At 38.3% G+C, this 24,252-nt stretch overlaps 2 protein-coding genes across 2 annotated transcripts; both read right to left on the reverse strand.

Annotated features, from left to right (window-relative positions):
• Positions 1–3,065: 3,065 nt before the first annotated feature.
• On the reverse strand, positions 3,066–13,442 carry LOC121727780 (alpha-tocopherol transfer protein-like). The gene is made up of 6 exons (XM_042115772.1): positions 13,217–13,442; positions 11,203–11,350; positions 9,640–9,757; positions 6,272–6,406; positions 4,846–5,059; positions 3,066–3,226 (listed from the first exon to the last, which is right to left on the reverse strand). Exons 1-6 carry the CDS (start codon positions 13,374–13,376, stop codon positions 3,075–3,077), a joined length of 927 nt encoding a protein of 308 aa, XP_041971706.1. The 5' UTR covers positions 13,377–13,442; the 3' UTR covers positions 3,066–3,074.
• Positions 13,443–16,833: 3,391 nt separating this feature from the next.
• LOC121727978 lies at positions 16,834–24,252 on the reverse strand. The gene is made up of 8 exons (XM_042116063.1): positions 24,066–24,252; positions 23,697–23,854; positions 22,460–22,586; positions 21,464–21,616; positions 20,525–20,710; positions 18,830–18,915; positions 18,474–18,632; positions 16,834–16,939 (listed from the first exon to the last, which is right to left on the reverse strand). Exons 1-8 carry the CDS (start codon positions 24,208–24,210, stop codon positions 16,877–16,879), a joined length of 1,077 nt encoding a protein of 358 aa, XP_041971997.1. The 5' UTR covers positions 24,211–24,252; the 3' UTR covers positions 16,834–16,876.

The raw sequence follows: 24,252 nt of genomic DNA on the forward strand, positions 1-24,252 counted from the left end.
GTCTATTATTTGCTTGCTAAGTTCTTCTGTTTCGATATGGCTAATGCGTCTTTTACAATCCATGGATCCCCCGCCAAAATGTAGTGCATGACCTGAGGCATGACCACTGCCTCAAAAAAAAAAAAATCCACAGCAGCACATATAACCTTTTTGGAAGTCGGTTAATGACATTTTAGAGGCAGCGGGCAGGCAGGTAGGCAGAGCAGGCACCTGTTCTTGTATCGATTAGTATAAAGTTGAGCATGATATTATACTTATAGCAAATTATTATAATAAGAAATATCTAATTATATTATTTTCCGGTAAAGGTGAAAACAGATACTTTTTAAATCTTATTGTAAAAGTTATTGTATGTAGGAACTAGAGATTCAGAATAAAAGAATACAACAAATTGTTTACATCTTTTTGGTTTTCCTTGCTCTGCTATACTGCAAAAATACCTGTTTATTATATAAATTTAATACATAATACACGAGATTTTAAAATATTAATTCATACAAAGCAATAAAAAACCTGAAAAAAAACAACAAGTTCTTCTCAGTACCTACGTTAGAGTTCAACGAGCGTGGAGCGCGGTCACTTTGACATAATATTAATGGTTTTGGTTTTCAGTGTAAAATCTTATATCTTTAAATGAGTAATTCTTGTATATTTATAATTGGAATCTCGGAATCGGCTCCAACGATTTTCATGAAATTTAGTATATAGAGGGTTTCGGGGGCGATAAATCGATCTAGCTAGGAATCATTTTACAAAATGTCTTCGTGTTTTATCGATAATCGATAAACCGAAAAATATGACTCTTTCTGACATCTATTGGCGAATAATAATGCTATTTTGTGAGCAACTAATTACTTTAACGACACAACAACAGCTAAAGCTATTCCAGCAGATGGCGTTGTTAAGTAACACGAAGTCAATGAGTGTTTGCTATACCGAGCAAAGCTCGGTCATCCAGGTACTATGTTTAAACAGAGTTGGACGTTGATTATAAAATGGTGTATGAATTGTGTCTGTTTGTCTGTGTGTCTGTCCGTGGCATCGTGGCGGCTTAGCGGAATAAATGAACGTATTTCGATCCGTTTTTCTTTGCCTGAAAGCTGACAAATTTTGCCATCAACGAATAATAGAAACGAAAAGTAACTCCGTCAAAAAACATGCTCTACAATACTTGTCAAAAATGTGTCAGGTACCTTATGTACACATTTTACATTTGCAATATTTAGGTGGCCTTGAGCGGTATACTTAATAGAATGTCGTTACATGACAGTACGAAAGGAACCAAATTGCTTTGTTCAAACCTACTAGGCGACTGTGAAGCGGTAGCGTCAAGTTGTTTTGAATCAAAAGCATTAAAACGGTAAAGCGGGGAATTGACTACCGGGCCGCCCGCTACGGGCCGCCCGTCACGGGCAGGTCTGTCGCATGTCTGCTCGTCAATTCCTAGGTACGGGCACAGACATGCCCGTTGGCCCGTGCCCGCGGCCTGCCCGCGAGATCGCATTTTTCCCGCGCGGGCACGGGCAAGTCTGTACATGAATGGTCGCGACGGGCGGCCCGCCGTCATTCGCGCCTTGGAGAGCGACTGGACTACTGGAGTGCACTTAAAATATTATTGTAAAAAATACAAACACTAAACTTAGTAATGAGACTAATGAGGGACAAAAACAATTTTGACATTCGTTTATTTCCATTTACCTGTCTACCGTATCCTTCTTTGTAGAAAGTTAAAAGCAAGGATTATATTATGAACACCGATCTACCTAATGCCGCTAATACAGCGAACTTATTGAAAAATCCAAACAAATCAATGCCGATGCTGATCTATCATTTGTTACAAAGAAGATTGAGTCCATGAGTCCACGACCGAGCTGCACCCCTCTATCTATTCGACTGACTTGCCTGTTCTGTGTGTGTTCAATAGGGGCAAGCGGCAGACTTGTGCCAGACCGGGCGGCCCGCGGGCAGCCCGGTAGTGAATTCCCCGCATCAGGGTATGGGAGTTACGTTTCCTTAGTTTTTATTATTCGTAGCTTGCCAAACAAAATTGTATCTAGACACGCGGGAACGTGGCAAGCCAAGTTTAAGTACCAGAACTGGCGAGCAGCACATTTGGTGCTTCGTTTCCTAACCTAAGTCCTAACTATAATTTGATATTCAGGGTGTTACAAAACTAAGCGATAATTTACTTTGGCGTGCATGGGTTCGCTGTGAAATTCGCAGAGCGAACTTTATTTTCACTTTTGTATGGAAAATTCATGACGCTTGAGCAGTAGCAAACCACAAAAAAAAATGCTTTATCGGCGCTGCTATTTTCATCGTGAACTAAATCTAAGGAACACACACACCCTGCTTATTCTGAGTACGTGGATTTGCTATGAAATAAATAAAATATATGGTAATTCAGAACTGATAAGTAGGTACTACATTTTTTGTAAGCCACATGATAAAGTCGGGTAGGTAATGAAATTCCAACTTACAAAGTAATCATTAATATTTAATTTATGTAAATTCAGTTATTGCAAACAAAATCATTCTTAAAACTAACATCAACACCTACTGCCGCTCTCGGAGATATTTAATAATTACTCAATTTTAATGAATATTTTGATATCACAAAACAAAATCCACTCTTTATTATAGTTGAGTTATCATTAAATATTTCTAAGTGCAGCAGTGCACAAAACATCACCAAACTCTATGGTAATCCCAATAATAATAATTTATCCTCATTTAAAAGTATAGAATTTTAAAGCTGAATGTTTTCCGAAACCCAATGAGTTTCTAAAATACTAGAGTAGCAATGTCTTACAAAAGATTCTCAGAAATGCGTAACCACTTTTTTGTTCAAAAGACAATGTCAAGTCATATATTCGTTATGTCATTATGTATGGGAGATATGCCTGCAGGCATCTTCGAAGTGGCGACGCGTTGCTACCGTAAACTTCCAATCTAGTTACGTTAGTAACATAGAATATCATTGCCGAAACCCAATTTATTTTAGGGCGAAACACTTGTCTACTCCCAAACAGTTTTTAGACACCAAACTAATTTTATGTCCAAACTCCAAATATTTAATCGACAGTCAAATTTCTAAAGGTCCCGGGCATCCCCATGTACTCGTTGAAAATATCCTTCGGTCGATAATTCTCGTCCGTGCGAGCTTCGTTGATGCTTTGTCTATACTTTATGAACTCTTCGTCGGCCAAACCGTTTATTATATTCTCTGAAATAAACAATTAAACACCATTTAAGTGCCGAATTTACATAATTTAATATTTATTTAATTTATGTATTGTCATTTGCGCAATAAAATAAATTTTATTTTATTTACATCCTCTATTTAATTAGGTATGATTAGAACGGATTATATTAATTTCCAAGCATATTAAACACAAAGATAATATTATAAAAAATAATTCATATGTAGCATAGCCCATTAGCCCCAGAGAATAAGAGCACATAGTACCATGTAGGAAATTGATGCCTAGGCAGTTGACAGACCTACGTCATATAATATGGTCGGCTTACGTCAATTCAATGTAAGCTGTGATCGGTCGTATGGGTTTGATTTAACGCGACCAAATTACTTATGTCCCCCATCTGCATAGGAATCAACTTCTCTGATAGTACATTGAAAACCCTAATATAAGAAGAATGGAACTTGGAAGTGATGGTAAAATGGTACATCTTTTCTTTGGTTTTAAATGATGTTTAAATATTAAGTAAAATTGTATATTTACATCTATGTTTGACTTAGTAAATAAATTAAAAAAAGTTAAAAGCTAGGTAGTTTTTTCACACAAGGAATGAAAATTTTTTGCCTGGTTAATTTTTTCAATTGAAATAGTTTTAGAGGCCAAAATTAATATTGTTCCCAATCTTTACTAAAAATTAGAGATGTGCCGACTAGTCGGTAAAGCCGACTATCCGGCCACTTTTGTAGTCGGCGAATAGTCGGCAAAAACCGCCGACTATCCGGCTTCCTATTATTTTACTGTTATTGATAATACATTTAAGAAAAAACTTGATTATTTTGAAATTAACTAGATTCGGTTGCCGCGCTTAAAGCTCGCGATAAAAGCTATGCAATAGCTTAAAACTTATTCTCATTCAAATAAAATACACGCATTTTGTATTAATACCTCGATCGTGGGAATTGCAGACACAATAGATTTTCAATTGTTATGCGGCACCCGGGCGCCACTTGGGAGTTGATGGGCTAACGAAATAGGTAATTATTATGTTACACATGATTAGTGATTGCAGTAAAAATATATCCTGCAAACCATCAACTGTATCATGACGTTAACATAACCTAAACACGATCCGACACGTTCGCAGGCGGCATATGCGACTTACCCGTGAATCAGCAGTAAGCGAAGCCTTGCGGAAACATCCGAAACCATGATCGGCTTGGCCGACTAGTCGGCCGATTAGTCGGCTTCTTTGCAACCGACTAATCGGCTAGTCGGCTAGTCGGCCAAAGTCATGATCGGAACATCTCTACTAAAAATCAATTGAATATAGGGTCGTTTTTTCAAAAATGCTAGACCAATGTGACCACAGCTTTTGGCTCCCTCTCTCTCTCGGTCTAATACTAGTAACTCTTACCTTACTCTGAAAGCAATATTAATACTATCAGAGAAGTTGATTCCCATGCAGATAGCGGACCTACATAATTTGGTCGCGTAAATTCAAACCCAGCCGTCTTATCACGATTAATATTGAATTGGCACAATCCGACTAAATTACGTGGGTCTATCAACTGCCTATGAATCAATTTCTTGGAACATGATAAATATTTTATATGGTGTTGTGGATTATATTGTATTGCAGACTCACCGTGCAGCTCTATGATCGGCTTCGCCGTTCCGCCGTATTCAGCAGGCAGTATATCTTTGGGTATATGTTGGTATACCGTCTCCATACTCTTATGCGTCATTATTCTACTGCCAATTTTGGGGCTGACCACCTGTTTGAACAGTGCTACAAATGCGTCGAGCGCCTTGGATCCAGTCAACAGGTGGATCGCTCGTATCCTCATGCTGTATCCTTCCTAAAATGCATTCGCTAAGTTAAATATTATGCTTAGGAAAGAGGCATATGATAAGGGGAGTTATTTAGTTCTAAGGCCTAGAGTCTAAACAATGATTTAAATACTAGATTATGTCCGCGACTTCCATCACGCAGAACTTCATATAACGTTAAAATAATCACAAAATCACTCTCTATTCCTTTACTTTCATAACCCAGTGGGATGGCGACGGACGACCGACACGAATGGCAATAGATCAGGCGCAGGATAGATTTTTACATGGCAATCCGACGCATGGTATATCTTACTTGTCAGACAATCAGGTGATCAGCCTGCATTGTCTTAACCAAACATGGAAATAATACATGTTTCCAACGCGGGAATCGAACCCACGACCTCCACTTAAGGGCCACGCTCTAAACCACTAAAGGGTTGCCGATTATTATATCTGTGACAAAATTCACCGAAATTGCTCCAGTAATTCCAAAGACTTTTCTATGCTAACCAGCCTATGATATTCTATTATAAAAAAAAGTTAGATATCGCACTAGCGCGTACAGTCTGATACGGCCAAATGAAGCTAAGTCCCTTCTTTTGAATTAGTTGCATGTTGGCAGCGAGTGAGCGACGAGGTGTCACGTTAGAATATCATTGTGTCACCAATGATATTCTAACATGACACCTCGTCGCTCACTCGCTGCCAACATGCAACTAATTCAAAAGAAGGGACTGATTCATAGTTTTTGACTTAAAATGCCAAGCTGCGTTTTTAGGAAATGCAAAAATTATAGTTATAAGGTAAAAAAGGATGAAAAAGTTACGTACCACAAGTAAGTAAGTACATGAAAACATCTAGTAATTAATTTTTATTTGGATATTTTCCAACATTATCGACAAATTATTTAATGCAAAAAATTAAACTAAAAAAGGATAGAAAATACGGACGACAACTGCAGCGTGATAAGGACAGATAATCGTGTGACAGAATAATCGCGCATGCGTGCCGATGTACAACTCAAAATATATAGCAATCCTTTTCTATATCATTCGTAACGTATTATCTGTCGCATTCATTGTTGTAATTTATAGATATACCAGAGGTAGGTATTTATATGTCGTACAGGAACAAATTCTGAGGACCGCTTTGTATGAGCATACGCCATCTTTAATAAAACATCATTGTAACAGCAGACATTACGCGCATATAGTACGGAACAACGGATGTATACTTACAAAAGCAATGTCTAAAGCTTTACGAAAGTCTGAGAAATTCACGGACATGGCATATTCTATTGGATTCGCATCCCTCCAGTCTCCGAAGTAAATTACGCCATTGCAATAGTCGTACACTTGTAGGTAGTCTGAGATCTAGAACGATAAAATGGATCCTTAGAACGAATAAAACGTATAAATTGAATGAAAATGAAACAAAGCAAGGCTGGTTTACAAAGAAAAGCTGCACGTCCACTGGATCGGAATCGGAGCCGCGGACGGAGCGTCGTCATTTGCAAAATGGTGGTGTGATGGTGGTGGGGTGCGTCCACTGCATTCGGATTCAGCATCGGTAATTTAGGGTTTTGTGAAGCAACTGTCATCGCCTATCACACATCGCAAACACGTCAGAACTTAAAAAGTTCGAAGATCGAATGAAGCGTTCACTGCGGATGACGTCATCAGCACAAATACCGTTATCAGACTCAGAAATGCCGATCCAGTGCACGCAGTACCATACAAATCAATACGAAGTAACAAATTCGCTCCGTACGCTCCGATTCCGGTCCGGTAGTAAGTCTACACTAAATAGTCTATAATAATTATTATTTTTAACAAAAAATTAAAACCGACTTCCAAGGTAAAAACAATAATAACATCCTTATAATATGAACTAAAAAGTATTAAATAATTTTTCCTATCTAATAGTGCCTTTTTCCGAATTCGGCTAAACTTCAACTATTTCTGTACTCAATCTTCATCATTTTGAAGTCGGTACCAGATAGCTGAATCTTTAGTTCTCTGACAGAATATTTGAAACTTTTGGAACTGGCAAGTTCCAACCTAACCTAACCTACTTTTGGACTTTCAGGATTGGGTTTGTTATTGTTTTGGCCGGGGGCTCTTCTTCGGAACCATAGTATACCTTGGTACAAAATCTTGCGTTTTGGTAGCATATTATGCTTAGGATGCTTCTCATAAAACCAAAATCACCATATGTTTCCATATAAATTTTGAGGAGTTTCCTCGATTACTCATGGATCCCATAGTCAGATCACCACTTTTGTGAAAACTGGAGTGAAACCTAATATAACAAAACAAAAATTTTGAAAATCGGTTCACAAACGGCGGAGTAGTGGTCGAACATACAAAAAAAATATATATCCACAGCCGAATATATAACCTTCTCGTTTTTTGGAAGTCGGTTAAATAGAGAACTCTACAGTCGGTTTACAACAAAGTTAACGCACACTACGCAAACTTTATTCAAACGTTTAAATAAATTAAGTTTGCGTTAAGTTGCGTTAAATAAATTAAGTTTGCATTAAATTCTAATCAAATTTGTTAAAACACATGTTTTGCGCACGTGTTTTGTTACTAGATTCATTTTGACTCAAAAGGTCAGATCGAGCCGATAAATGGCTAGAAAAAAGATCACGGTTTTCCTCATAACATAAATAGAATTTAATTACAATGGTTGTTACAAGGTAAGTGTTAATTGTTGCTTTATGTTATATATTTGCCCACTTAGGGCTTAGAGTGGACACGCAAACTAAGATTTTTAATAGAAATAAAGTGTAACTATTGAAGGTCACATTTGAGTATGAGGCGGCAACAAGATGTGATGAATTTTAGGGTTCCGTCAACAAGGAACCCTTATAGTTTCGGTCTGTCTGTTCATCTGTCTGTCTGTCCGCGGTTTTGTTCAGAGACGATAGGACCTACAATGCTGTAATTCGGCATGAATGCACATATTAATGATGCCTACAAAATGGTATATAAATCTTAAAAAAAATAAAATCTCAAAGTGTCGTTACAACCTTTTCCGTCTAGTTAAATTTTTTTTCATCTAACCTATACGTGTGGGGTATATATGGATAGATCTTCAAAAATCATATTGAGGTTTCTCGTGTAATTTTTTTCTAAACTGAATAGTTTGCGAGAGAGACTCTTCCAAAGTGGTAAAATGTGTGCCCCCCCCCCCCCTTCTAACTTCTAAAGTAGGGGCATGATAAGTCTAAAAATAATACATGATGTACATTACTATAAAAACTACCAAAGAAAATTGGTTTGAACGATATCTAGCGAGTAGTTTTTTTTATACGTCATAAATGGTAAACCTTAAACCAATAAAAACATTTTTTTTTTCATCTAAGCTATGCGTGTGGGGTATCTATGGATAGGTCTTTAAAAATCATATTGAAGTTTCTTCTATAATGTTTTTGTAACCTGAATAGTTTGCGAGAGAGACTCTTCCAAAGTGGAAAAAAATTGTGTCCCCCCCCCCCCCCCCTCTAACTTCCAAAGTAGGTGCATGATAAGTCTAAAAATAATATATGACGTACATTACTATAAAAACTACCAACAAAAATTGGTTTGAACGATATCTAGCAAGTAGTTTTTTTATACGTCATAAATGGTAAACCTTAAATTAATTTTCATTAAATCAACTATAATATAAAAATAAATCAAAAACCTTTTAATTTCATTAAAATAAACCTTATTACTGCTGCGGAACCCTTCATGGGCGAGTCCAACTCGCACTTGGCCGCTTTTTACGCTTACGTCTGGTCGCATGCACACAAACACCGTGCCGAAGTCTAGCAACGTCGCACCGACCGGCACAACGTTGCCGCGCCCGAAGCCCGCGATAAAAGCTTTGCAATAGCTTAGAATTATGGAGGGTAGATGAAGGAGAACTATCTTATATGGGGATATTTGAAAAAGTGTCCAGCTGTATGCAGTAAATAACAGTTGAAAAATCCTACAAAAGTGGCGCTAGCTGCAGCAAAGGGTATGGATTTATGGAATGAATGTAGCCGTTGCTGACAAAATATAACTTGAAGTTAGCTGAATAGCCGAGTCACAGAATTACTGGGTTAATACCAATATATTTTGAAAAATATAACCTTAAAAAGCTGAAATAAAAGCTGCTAAATGATTTAAAATTTACCCTGTTGCTACGGTAGCGCCACCCTAATTCAGCGGACACTTTTTACATACAGAGATAGTTCTCCTCCATCTACACTCCATACTTAGAATGTATCGCAATTCGCAAATCCTCTAGAACAGGGGTCACCAAATGGCGGACCGCAGTCCGCATCCGGACCGCCGACCCATTGTGTGCAGACCAAGCATTTTCAAAGATTATAACTTTTTAAAATAAATTTCGGTCTCGATGAACATCTCCGGATTAAATTCCAATAGCTTACACCAATTTCACTCCTAACATCAGAGAGATAATTAGCTACAGAAATTGACACTTTTCATTGATTTGTAAACTTTGCATAGTAATTTTTTTAATGTGTGGACTGCGAAGGTCATTTTATTCCTTAAAATGGACCCCGAGCAAAACTGATTGGTGACCCCTGCTCTAGAAGGCTACTTACAAGAACGAAAAGGTTCAAATGCTGCTTTATGTCTTGTAAATTGTATTTGGAGTCTCGAAGCTTGAACACTTCGACTCGGCAGTAGTCAGGCGTCATCTTTGGCAGCAGATGGTCGTAGCTGAAAAGGAAAACTGCATCTGAAGTAATCTTAAGTGCCCTTACAGTCGAGCGGCACTTGTCGACGGCACGCGTCGACAGCAGTCACCGACAGCCGTCGACAAGTGTCAAAAGAAATCAAGCGACTGCCGTCGACGCGTGCCGTCAACAAGTGCCGTGTCTGTAATAAACCGCCCGGGCGCGCACTAGCGGTCAGGCCGCGGCGGCTAGGTGCAGCGGCCATCGAAAACGTATGGTGTTGCCGCTGACCGCGTTGCGGCCAGGTGCGCGTGGTCTATGGCGGTTTTATACTGAGGTAGCTCTCTCCATGGCCGCCGCGGCCTGGCAGCTGCGGCTTGGCCGCTAGTGCGCGCCCGGGCTCTCCTCTGTCAAAAGTCGTTAAATATTTGAGCAATTAACATATAATATATCAAACCTTACCCAAATATTACAGGCAGAAGTTTGCAAGTGTGTATTTATGTTCGTCACATGAACACTAAAAATAAATAAACGGTTTTTTTCTTTAATTTGGCATAGTAATAGTTACACTCTATTTTATCCCGAAAAAGAAGAGAGTAAAGAGTTTCGTGGTGCACTGAATAATAATAATTAATTAGGTGTTGCCCGCGGCGAATAACACTGAGCTACTACCAGTAGAGAAAGTTACCAAGTGAGTACGTACTCCTTGGTAAGGAGAGCCAGCTAAAACGACTACCACACCACAGTTTATTAAAATATACTAATATAATACTACTCATAATTACTGCGTAAATCAAACTTCAATAGATAGTAATTAAGAACTTCGCATTATATAATTATTAATTAAATATTAATGACCCAAATATGTAAATTATGTTATTTGTTACCGCTGTCGCCGTAATTATAAAAATCGGCCAAGTGCGAGTTGGACTCGCGCACGAAGGGTTCCGTACCAATATAGAGCAAAAATAGTAAAAAAATGTGATTTTTGTATGTGACCCCCCTTAATTATTAATTTTATTTAAATTTTGTTATTAATTATTAAAGTATAAATACAACTGAGTACTTTGTGAACATTTCAAGTGCCAATCTGTTGTCATAATTGATACCGAGCAAAACATGTTTGAAAAATCACTTTTGTTGTATGGGAGCCCCCATAAATATTTAATTTATTTTGTTTTTAGTATTTTGTTGTTATAGCGGCAACAGAAATACATAATCTGTGAAAATGTCAACTCTCTAGCTATTACCTCCTTCTCGAGTTACAGCCTGGAGACATACAGATAGACGGACAGACGGACAGACATCGAAGTCTTAGTAATAGGATCAAGTTTTTACGTGAGTACGGAACCCTAAAAACTGACGCCATACGCTATACGTCCATTAATTTTTTTATCAGGAAAATATTAATTTTATTTTACAATAACTATATAATGTCTTAATTTTTGCCGATCAGCTTTAAATATACGTATGAAATACCGCACTTACCTGACATCCTGTTTGATGTCACGCGCATTGATATTTTGGAAGAACTCTGGCAGCAAAGTCCGGAGCGTGCACAGCCTGTCCAGTTTCCTCTTGCATTTTTCCACGGACCCCTTATTATGAACCAGCATACGTTCTAAATATTCACGGGCTAGAAAAGTATGAGACAGGAAAAAGTTAGTGTTAGTGGTTTCCTTGATATTATGACGTTCTTTTTATTGTTTTCATAAGATTTATTAAGTACTAGCTGTTGCCCGTGACTTCGTCCGCGTGGACTTCAGTTTATAGCGCGCGATGTCAACAAAATTGGTGTCAAAAGCTTTTATAAAAAAACCCTGGTACCCCTTAAATCAAAACAGCTGAGCAGTGTGCACATAATATTTCATTTTTTTAATTAAACTTCATATTTTATGCCAAATTTTAAAGCTTATTTAGCCCCCCAATTACACAACTTTACCCATAACTATTTATCATTAATAGGTTTAAGGTTACGTCACTGCATAGATAAAGTACTGATTTATTTAATACCGTAGAATAGATATAACAATCGAAAAAAATCGAAACCTGAATATAAGATGATACCACGTAGGAGACGCACGGCGCCATCTATTATGAATTTTTGGAACCAACTTAATTTGAACAAATTTACGCATTTTCACCCCCTTACAACCCTTTTTTTCAGTTAAAAAGTAGCCTATGTCCTTTCTCAGGCTTTAGACTATCTGTATACAAAATTTCATTACAATCGGTTCGGTAGTTTTGGCGTGAAAGCGAGACAGACATACAGACAGACAGACAGACAGAGATACTTTCGCATTTATAATATTATAGTATAGAGTATAGATATAGATAGTATAGACTAGGTTTGGCCTTAACTTCATTTCACCGACAATTTATAGCACGGATACCCTATATCAGGGGTGACCAATTAGTTTCGCTCGGGGTCCATTTTAAGAAATGAAATGACCCTCACGGTCCACACATAAAAAAACAATGTAATTACGGAAATTACAAAGGTACTTATTTACATATTATCAACGAGAAATGTGACAATATTTGTTGCTTGTTTGGAGTGAAATTGGTGCAAGCTATTGACATTAAATCCTGGAGATCAGTAAGTTGAGACCTAAATTTATTTTTATTACGAAATTCATCTTCGAACATGCTTGGTCCAGACACAATGGGTCCGGATGCGGACCGCGGTCCGCCATTTGGTGACCCCTGCCCTATATCTTTTATTTTATAATAATATAATACTTTGTCCTTCTTCAGGACTCAAAAATGTCTCCGTAGAAATTTTCATTGAAATCGCTTCAGCGCTTTTATCGTTAAGAGCAGACAGACACAGACCGATAGATAGATATACTTTCACAATATTTTATAATATTAGTAAACCCTTTACATGGACCCGTAAACGTCGTATTTCTGTTCTCCTAATATAAACCTTTCCTGGACTACCACGAATATTTCAAGACTAAAATTAGCCAAATCAGTTCAGCCATCACGAATTCTAGACAGAGATAACTAAAAAAAATATTATATATATATTTTTTAATTTATTTAATTACTCTAAAAAGAAGAAAATAAATTTCTCCTTAAATAATTTTACTATTAAGTTATAACCTCAATATATTATACAATTTACATGATAATAAAAGCTTGTCGCGAGAGAGAATTTGTCAGTATTTAATAAATTTATTAAAATAACTATCTAATAAATGTAATATTAGCTGTTGACTCAGTTAAATTGGTACTAGTTTATTTACAAATCTTGACAAGCTTTTATTATCATGTTAATTGTATAAACTATAATATTATATTGAGGTTAAAATAATTAAGGAGATTTATTTACTTCTTTTTAGAGTATTTAAGTAAAAGCTTTTTTTTCAAAAAGTTTTTTGATTATAACTTTTATTTACTTACTTAGAATTTAGATTATCAATTTCAAATGAGTGTTATCTGTCTCTTATAAATTTTACTAGCCTATTTAAATTGAACAAGCGCCTTAAAAACTTACGAAAACTTTTCTTCACGAAATGCTCCTGTTTCTTCATCCACTCCTCCAAGATGTCAATAGATTCGTTGATTTTTCGTTCATCCAGGTCGTACTGTTTCCTGATATACTGTAAAGTGTCCGGATGAAATTCCAGTACAGAATTCTTCGGAATCGACTCCATCGCAAAACGTTCGGATTACGAATGCTTCAGTACATTTTGAATCCGCTTTTTATACTCGAACACGCTAACGTGGGATTAATTATTATAATTTGCATTCATATTTTTATTTAACTTAATATTTTATGAGTAACAATATTGTGCGTAAAGATGGGTTAGGGGGCGTCCACAAATTACGTAAGGTACGACCCCCTCCCCCCTCTAAACAGAGGGGGGAGGGGGTCGAGTCAAATCTCATCTCATCTCACGTTGGGGAGAGGGGGGGTCTTGGAAAATCTCACGTTTTTTCTCAACAAAATAATACTATTTTGGTCCATTTTATCCAGATTGTACGTATGCTTAAGATGTAATCGTAAGCGGTATCGTTATACGATTAAGATCATTCACAAATTCGTTCGAAAGAAAATCTACTGAGTACTGACTGTCAAACCAAACGTTTATACTTATAAGAAACCCACATTATGAAAAATCTCACGTGAGTTTTGGGGTTGAGGGGGGATTGAATAAAATCTCACGAAATCTCACCAGGAGGGGAGGGGGGGGGGGGGGGTTAAAAAAAAAAACACCTCACGTAATTTGTAGACGCCCCCTTAGTAATTAATATCTTCCTATTATAGTAGGTATAGGTAGATGTTAGTAACCGATAGGTTCATACCCTATTCATATTATCATTGTGGTTTTCAGTTTAAAAAATACTTAATTAAGTATATTTAAATATAATTTCAACTGAAAACAACAATTTTTGAGCCTTTATGCTTTTATTATTCGTAGTTTTATCCAAACTTTCTAAAACCATCCAAAGCTTTGAGGATCCCATTGAATTTGTTTGATTAATTATTGTTTGTTATTAAGAGGATACAACAGGGGCTAGAGAAATGAAAAAAAAGTACGTGTAATATCTATAGCTGTCTCCCTTACCTCAAGCCTATACCGCAGAACGCGATAGAGACAACTGCAGAAAATCCAGAAAATCAACGATTCGTTGTCCCCTGATTCCTTCTCCAAAACTTAACCGATTTAAGTACTTTTTTCATTAAAGATTAAAAAAAGGCTTGAGCTGTGTTCCTATGTTTTGCTTTTTTTGTATAGTCTAGCCAAATCTGTTTTCTGGACGTTTGAACACAGTGGAAAATCTGGCCATTTTTTTGGGTTTTTGAACGTTCATATCTTATTTAATAATTAAATTATGAAAAAAAAGAAAACATAGGAACATTGTATTAGTGGCCGTGGATATTCAGGAAAAAAATTATAACTCTACTAGCATTATCCAGGGAGGAAACAGGGGACAACGTTTGTATGGAAAAAAGGGCGGTGTGGAATCCTCTTAAGGTACACGTTAGTGTTAAAACTTGTAACGTTTAGTAAGCGTTTGTGAACTCAGAATTCAGATAATGAGTTTTCATAATATTATGAAGGTGTATCCTGGATCCAAAGTCACTAAGCAGAATACATTACTCCTTATAAAAAGCCTTATAGATATCTAAAAATTGGCCAAGTGCGAGTTGGACTCGCGCAGGAAGGGTTCCGTGCCATTATAGAGCAAAAATAGCAAAAAATTGTGTTTTTTGTATGGGAGCCCCCTTAATTTTTTTTTTTAAATTTTATTATTATGTAATTATTAAAGTATAAATACAGTTAAATAAATTGTGTACATTTCAAGTGCCTACCTGTTGTCATCATTGATACCGAGCAAAAAATGTTTGAAAATTCACGTTTATTGTATGGCAGCCCCCCTTAAATATTTTTTTTTTTGTTTTTAGTATTTGTAGTTATAGCGGCAACAGAAATACATAATCTGTAAAAATTTCAACTCTCTAGCTATTACCGTTCTTGAGTTACAGCCTGGAGACAGACGGACAGACATCGAAGTCTCAGTAATAGGGTCCAGTTTTTACCGACTTCCAAAAAGGAGAAGGTATGTTCGGCTGTATGTATCTTTTTTTTTTTTGTATGTTTAACGATAACTTAGCCGTTTGTGATCCGATTTTCAAAATTCTTTTTGTGTTGTATAGGGTTTAACTCGAATTTGGTACCATGTTCACAAAAGTGGTGATCTGATGATGGGATCCTGGAGGAATCGAGGAGACTCCTTGAAATTTGTATGGAAACAGGCGCACTTGTCCACACTTACTATAATATTATTTACTAGCTGTTGCCCGCGACTTCGTCCGCGTTTGCATAGTAGATCACGATTCACGTCCCAAGTATTATTTTCAAAAATATTCAATATACAGAATTGACTTTTTTAACGATTTTATTATATGTATAGATTTAGGCTAATTTTAGTTGGGCATCGTGCTTACAAAAGTTTTAGATAAGTTAAGCTACCATAATACTCTAATCTACTATAAAATGTACCTAACTACGTCATGTTTTGTCTGTCTGACTGTCACAAATCGTGTTACAAGTTTAACACTGCACTGTGTCTATATAGGACCATGAATTTTATATCCGATAATCTAATTCGGATTTTAACGATTAATACAAAGTACGTTAAATTTATTTATCGCAAACTTATCATAATAATTTTAAGAGGAGTCCACACCGCCCTTTTTTCCATACAAACGTTGTCCCCTGTTTCCTCCCTGGATAATGCTAGTAGAGTTATAATTTTTTTCCTGAATATCTACGGCCACTAATACAATGTCCCTATGTTTTCTTTTTTTTCATAATTTAATTATTAAATAAGATATGAACGTTCAAAAACCCAAAAAAAAATGGCCAGATTTTCCGCTGTGTTCAAACGTCCAGAAAACAGATTTGGCTAGATTATACAAAAAAAAGCAAAACATAGGAACACAGCTCAATCCTTTTTTAAATCTTTAATGAAAAAACTACTTAAATCGGTTAAGTTTTGGAGAAGGAATCAGGGAACAACGAATCGTTGATTTTCTGGATTTTCTGCAGTTGTCTCTATCGCGTTCTGCGGTATAGGCTTGAGGTAAGGGAGACAGCTATAGATATTACAAGTACTTTTTTTTCATTTCTCTAGCCCCTGGTGTATCCTCTTAATGTCCGGTAATGAATAATTTTTCATTAACATAAACGTCTGCCACAGCTCATAAATCTCGACAATTCTAATGTATTTTCCATGAGATTTTCCATTAGCTTTTTTCAGTTTTTGGCATAATATAAAGAATTAACTGTGTTTTTTTATAAAGATGTACAAAAATTAAACATTTTTTCATGTGTGGCAGAAACTGTAACTTATTAGACCTAATAAGTTACATTTTCTGTTTTACTTTAATGTACCTCAGGTACGTTATACCTAAAAAATACTACAAAACAAAAAAATAATAATTAAATAGTAAATACTCTTATGCAGCTCGACAAGGCTTTAAATGAACGTGGCGAAATACGGAACTAATGCTGCCATCATACAAAAACGTCATTTTTGACAGTTCTCCTTTACCAGCAGCGCTCCCGCCCACGTTCATATAAAGCCTTGTCGCAATGTACTACTCTCTACTAGTCTACTCTTCAACTTCTTCTACTCGACTTTTCTAGGAATCATCATCGTCAAGCGTGTATAATATGACCAGAATTGTGAAGGCACAGCTGAAGATCTGGAAAAAGTGATCAGTGATTGAATTTCTACCAACTCTATATTTATCCATTTATTCCATAGTTACTACACCAATAAAATTCAAACCATGATAGAGTCACTAATTTCATTCGCGATTATATCAAGCTATTTTACACTCACTGTCTATGTGAATCTCTCCACCCCAGTCTATGTCATCCATATTCTATGTACAGTGTGTAACAAAAATAAGTGATAATACTTTAGGGCGTGTACGTGTTCCTTGTAGATAGTTCACTGTGAAAGTAGCAGCTCTGAAAGACGAATTTTTTTTTTCACTTTTGTATGGGCAAGGGCCAGAGCGTGACGAGTTTCCCCATACAAAAGTGAAAAAAAAATTTGGTCTTTCAGCGCTGCTACTTTCACAGTGAACTCTCTACAAGGAACACATACACACCCTAAAGTATTATCACTTATTTTTGTTACACCCTGTATAATGTTAAATCTTGCATATGGTCGACATGCAAGCTCAATAATATGCAGCTTAACGATGTAATTTTAAGTGAGGGCTATTTCTCAAAATTACATCAGCGTTGTGGCATATTGCCACAAGATCTTTGTAGGTCGGTAGTTCCAATAGCAAAGTGCATTTTGCATTTTTAGCAATTCGCGTTTTATATCTAACCGGGCGAACTTGAAGTTCTATCTTCAAATCCTACCTTCATCTGATACAGTGAGACGGGGCAAATAGGAACCGTATGGAAACGGCGCAACGAAAGTGTAAGTGCATTCAGCTAGGACCAATTTTTTTTAAATCCTGGTCCGGGCCTAAACATATGACGGTTATTGGCGAATCCGGACTGGTGGCCCAACAGAATATAGTCGGAGAAACAAAGGCTCACCGACGCCTGGCTGGGCCACGTAGAAAGAATGGGAGAGGATAGCGGGGTAAAAAGAGCATAATAATATAAGGACCGTCCAACAGGACGTCGTCCTGTTGGATGCCCCAGGTATCTCTGGAGAGATGCTGTTGAGGCTGACCCGCGTGACCTTCAAATCAGTAACTGGCAGGAGGTAGCGCAGGACAGGGCTCAATGCTGGAAGCCCATTTCGGAGGCCAGGATCCACTTCGGGTCGCTGAGCCAGCGGAGTTAGTTGGTTGGTTATTTTTTTTGTCGTATTTACTATTTCTACTTTACCGATTTTTTCGAAACTAAACGATGTGTTTTTTTTTAATGAGATAAGGGGGCAAACGAGCAAACGGGTCACCTGATGGAAAGCAACTTCCGTCGCCCATGGACACTCGCAGCATCAGAAGAGCTGCAGGTGCGTTGCCGGCCTTTTAAGAGGGAATAGGGAAGGGTAGGGATGGTAAGGGACGGGAATAGGGTAGGGTAGGGAATAGGGGATTGGGCCTCCGGTAAACTCACTCACTCGGCGAAACACAGGGCAAGCGCTGTTTCACGCCGTTTTTTTGTGAGAACGTGGTATTTCTCCGGTCGAGCCGGCCCATTCGTGCCGAAGCATGGCTCTCCCACGTCTTGGCTAGAATAAGAGAGGCCACCTAATTATTTTACCTGAATGACGAATTCTCGTGTGATCGTGAAAAGTCCGAGCGGTGAAAACTTCAAACTGTTTAGAGCGACTATCTTCTTAAACAACTCCAGTTCACTGATTAATCGCTCATCTTGTACGTAGTACTCTATTTCATTTAAGTCTTTGATAATTTGATTTACCTGTTTTAAAAATAAATGAGAATGCAATAATTTCAAATTATTCAATTAAAAAATAAAATATCGTAAACGAAACGCCTGAAAAAAATTAAGAGTTCGCGCCTTACGTACTCTGGATACTCAAACAACGCTTTATCTATAATATAATATAGTTAATTATTATATACTTAGTACTAAAATCGCAAAACTAAAAATCTTACCTTCATATTAATCTTGTGGAATATATTAAAATTAAAAAAGTTGCTCCAGACTGTGCCTATGATTATTAAGCTTATAAAGAAAGCATCTGAAAAAAAAGTAACTGCCTCGTTAAACATAACACAACATTAAACATAAAGCAATAGCCTAATCAGATAAAACCCCGGTAGCAAAAGTACCGACCGTAATTAGGTCGGATTATGTCAAGCCCAGCTGGCAGCTGCTGACAGGATATCACGACTTAGGGCCAATTCACACCGGATCGGCAGCGGCCGGCAGCGGCGCGAAGAGGCGCGGCGAGGCCGGCGGCGGCGCAAAGAGGCGCGGCGAGGCCGGCAGAGGCGGCTCGCGTCGCCGCGGGCGGCCGCTTGTGGACGCTCGTGGCCGCTGGCGGCCGCGCGCTACCTTCAGAGCGCCGCACAGTGGATCGAAAACCGAGTTTTATAGACATAGGAACTTGAATTTCCACATGTCTTTTTTGACGGCCAACCATGCGATTCCAGAGATATTATGCTCATTTTTCATGTCCGCTCCATACTAAAATTTCTTTAAAAAATTATTACTCCCTTATTATTACACGTAGCTGCGTCTTTTTACATTTTATTATGTAATAACAACTAGGAGACCATATTTCAGCCCAAAAAAATGACATCTGGAAATTCAAGTTCTTATGTCTATGATACTCGATTTTCGATCCACTGTGCACCGCGCGTCCTTCGGCGGAAAGTGTTCGCGGCACTTCGCGACACCTCGAGGCGCCTAGAGGCGCCTCGCGATGACGCGCGCGGTCGCGGGAAGCCGCCACTAGGAGACCATATTTCAGCCCAAAAAAATGACATCTGGAAATTCAAGTTCTTATGTCTATGATACTCGATTTTCGATCCACTGTGCACCGCGCGTCCTTCGGCGGAAAGTGCTCGCGGCACCTCGCGACGCTTCGAGGCGCCTCGAGGCGCCTCGCGACGACGCGGCAGCCCGCGGCGCCTCGAGCACTTTTGAAGTTCTCAAGCGATACTAGTAGTTATAAGTATGTTAATAAAGTTTAAAATTATTTCACACTAAAAGTGCTCTTCGCGCCGCTGCCGGCTGCTGCCGATCCGGTGTGAATTGGGCCTAACAGTGACTTCACATAACCCAACAAAACAATGTAGGTACTATCAGAGAAGTTTATTGCGAATAGCAGATGGAGGGCTTACTTATTTCGGTTGCGTAACTAACAGATCACGGTTTATCTATTGAATTGATATAAACCGACCAAATGACGCAGGTCCGTCATCTGCCTATGAATAAATTTCTTCGAATATGTACTATCAGAGAAGTTGATTCCTATACAAATCGGGGACCTAAGTAGTTTGGTCGCGTTACGTCAAACCCAGCTGCCAGATCACAATTAACATTGAATTGACATATTCGACCAAATAACGTTGGTCTGTCAATAAATCTGTGCATAGGAATCAACTTCCTCGATGGTACCTAACCATGTACTATCGAGGAAGTTGATTCCTAGGCAGTTGGCGGACCTACGTTTGGTCGCGTTACGTAAAACCCAGCCGACAGATCACAATTATTACATTAAATTGACATGATCTGACCAAAGGACGTTGGTCTATCAAGTATCAACTGCCTAGGAATCAATTTCCTCGAATCTCGATGGTACCTAATAACATGTCTATTTTATATCAGCAGGCGTAACATACCATCTACCGAACTGACTGATGATATAATCTTTGTATTATTGATCATTTCAAACACTGTGAGGCAGACGATTGACGGCATTACAGTACTGTACATCTTATCAATCAAGCGAAATGTGTCTGCTATTTTCAGATACGATACTGAGATAAGGCGGACTTTGCACTCCGGTGTCATTTCCAAGGCGTCATCTATAAAAATAATTTCTGATCTTTTACCGTCGCGTCGCGCGTCGTACCAAATCGGTAGGTAAAAGTGTAGGGGTAAATTCAGACAGCAACGCAACGTATAGATGCATTTCTAAATTTGTACTGAATTGATAGATTTTGATTGCGTGAGATGCCTTGCAAATCTGTCAAATCTATACTTTAGAATTGCGTCTACGCGTTGCGTTGCGGTCTGATTTGACCCTAAGGGCCGCGCTATACCGGAATGGCAGCGGCGCGGCGAGCACATTCAGTGTCATATGATTTTAAACTTTATCTTCATTATTGTAATACATAGTATCGCTTGATAAATCGCGGCCGCCCATGGACGCTCGTGGCCGCCGGCGGCCGTGACATTAATGAAGATAAAGTTTAAAATCATATGACTCTGAAAGTGCTCGCCGCGCCGCTGCCATTCCGGTGTAGCGCGGCCCTAAGGCCTAGCACTAAAGTCAAAGTATTCTGCAGGCTTTGTGCTTGTAGAAACAGTTATAACTAATACCTAATAATTATTGTTATTATTAATTTGTGGTCAAGGTTATAAAGAGAGTCTTCAACCAAAATTTACTGTAGGTTTGAAGTCTTTCGACTTTCGAACTCATGATAAAATGATTTTCTCTATTAACAATAATTGTTCTTACTATAAACGTACTTCTAGTTGATAATTATTATCAACTAGAAGTACACATAATTGAAAGTCTTTTAGACAAACTATCATTATATTATTTTGTTATTTACCGTTTACATTGTTTTCAGTTTTCAACTCAGTCATAATATACTTGTAAATCTCAACAAGTCTGGAATAAAAGTTCTGTAAGACGCAGTGGAGTTCAAGGCTTATGAAGTGTGCTAAACAAAGCTCCACTAAATATATTGCATTTTGAAATACGCCTGAGAAAGATTGAACACGTTATTAAAATCTTTATAGTAAAATTATAATTTATCTTACATTTCATAATAGGTGCTAAGCGTCTAGAGGGGCATATTAGCAGCGTCCCTTTTTATCAGGCACCCTGGGCCTCCACTACTGCTTAAGGAGTGAGCACACTGAGACGGGCCGTGCCGGGGCTCAGCGTGCCGGGGCTCATCGCAAAAATCCGCCTCCATACAATTTGTATGGAAGCGGAAATCCGCTGCGCCTCGACACAGTGTGCGATACGCGCATCCGCTTCCATACAAATTGTATGGAGGCGGATTTTTGCGATGAGCCCCGGCACGCTGAGCCCCGGCACGGCCCGTCTCAGTGTGCTCACTCCTTTATCCGTCGCTTTCTCTGTCTCTCATGTAACCTTTCTAGTGACAAACAAACCTTATGCAGTCATTCACTGCGTTATTATTTTTATTTGTCTAATATATAAAATTCTCGTGTCACGGTGTACGTTGTTGAATGCCTCTAAAACGGCTCGACCGATTCTAGTGAATCTTAGCGAACATATCGGCTAGGGTGGAGAATCGGACAACATCTTCTTTTTATATTGTTAAGTTATTTGTTGAATAAATAATAGTAAATTATTACAAACCGAGACTGACGGCGACCATTGTTTGTGCGACGGGATAGCGATGGACGTTGCCATGGTAACATACTTATTTAGTCACTTCAGTCTTCAATAAAATACGTCTTTATACTTATGGCAAAACGACGTTTGCCGGGATAGCTAGTATTTATATAATTGTCAGAGGCAAACAATCTATTGCTTATAAATAATTATAAAAGGGACGAATAGTATTCTTTACCAATCTTGTAAACCGTGCTGAATTTTAAATAAATTGAGGTAACGAGCGTAAACCACACGAATAACAACAGCAGTCTACTGCGGATATCTCTCTTATCTATATTCGACTGTCCAACCTTTAAATGTATCTGAAAATATTAATAATATTATTAAAGTCACACCGAGCAAAACTTTAAATAGGGCACGCACGTTAAAGGAGTGAGCACACTGAGACGGGCCGTGCCGGGGCTCATCGCAAAAATCCGCCTCCATACAATTTGTATGGAAGCGGATACGCGTATCGCACACTGTGTCGGGGCGCAGCGGATTTCGGCTTCCATACAAATTGTATAGAGGCGGATTTTTGCGATGAGCCCCGGCACGCTGAGTTCCGGCACGGCCCGTCTCAGTGTGCTCACTTCTTAATTCATCGCAAACATTTAATAAACTTACAGTATTAAAATATCCCCTACGAACTATCACTACCCGGTAGGAATCAATAGGAATCATTATAATTATATTATGTATCGCACTGGAACCTCGAATCGCAGTAGAGTTGAGCCTTAACTCTACAATAGTGCCTTATTGTAGAGTTTTGAGAGCTATTGGGTACTGTGCCGTTTGGCTAAGCTTTAACTCTACAAAAGTACATTAATAATAATAATAATAATAGCTCCCACACCGGTTTCGGAGACGGTGGCCGGTTTCGTTGAAACCAGGCCAGCTACGCAGGAGTAATTTTATAGTGCCCAAGTGTGTGCGCAGTACACAAGAGCACTCTCTATTCCTTTACTCTCATAACCCAGTGGGACGGCAGACCGACACGACTGGCGAGAGATCAGGCGCAGGACCGACTTTTTACATGCCCATCCGACGCATGGATCATCTTACTTGTCAGACAATCAGGTGATCAGCCTGCATTATCCTAACCAAACTTGGAAATAACATGTTTCCAACGCGGGAATCGAACCCACGACCTCCGAGTCAAGAGCCGAGCTCTGAACCACTGGACCACGGAGGCGTTCAAATAAAGTACATTATTGTAGAGTTAAGGCTTAACCACACGGCAGTACCCAATAGTCGCTCCACTACTCAGCATCACCTAACTACACAGTATACGCTATGCTTTGTCGTTAGACTTGTAAACACTTGTAAATTATTTCTTAGTAACGACTCGTTACTAAGAAATAATTTACAAGTGTTTGCCAAAAATTCAAGTGGTGTTAGCTAGCGGCTGATACATTTTTTTTTATAATTACCTCCTGCAATGTGCTTAAGCATCGTCTTAATGCATTCAAACGAAATCCCGCCTGAAATGTTGTGGACAGAATTATCATTATGAGGCACACTTTGGACCCATACGATGCTAAATACAAACTATGACGAGGAACGGTAGAGAAAAATAATATGCGGACACCTGAAAAATATAACATTATTAGACATTCAGGTGAGTATACTGCACGAATTTAATATTGCTAAACGAAAATGGATAGGAACTCCTTTCTCATCCATTTTTACGGAACTCAAATTACCTTTATGCAAAATTTCATCTGAATTTATACAGCGTGAAGAGGTATTTGAGCAGACAAACATTCAACATGACTTACAATATTATTATGGATTCTTACTGATCGTCAAATTCAGCAGCCACCCGTAAACCGTCAGAATTGTAGACACTTGAAAACCTCGTTTGGTAGTAAAAGGAGCGAAGCCAGAAACCCGCAACATCTGCAGAGACCACCAAAGTGGATCTTTAAAAGTAACTCCGAGCATGTTATTCAAATAACTACGAAACGTGGTGTACGTTCACTAGTT

This window comes from Aricia agestis, chromosome 6 (assembly GCF_905147365.1).
Source record: "Aricia agestis chromosome 6, ilAriAges1.1, whole genome shotgun sequence".
Taxonomy (NCBI): domain Eukaryota; kingdom Metazoa; phylum Arthropoda; class Insecta; order Lepidoptera; family Lycaenidae; genus Aricia; species Aricia agestis.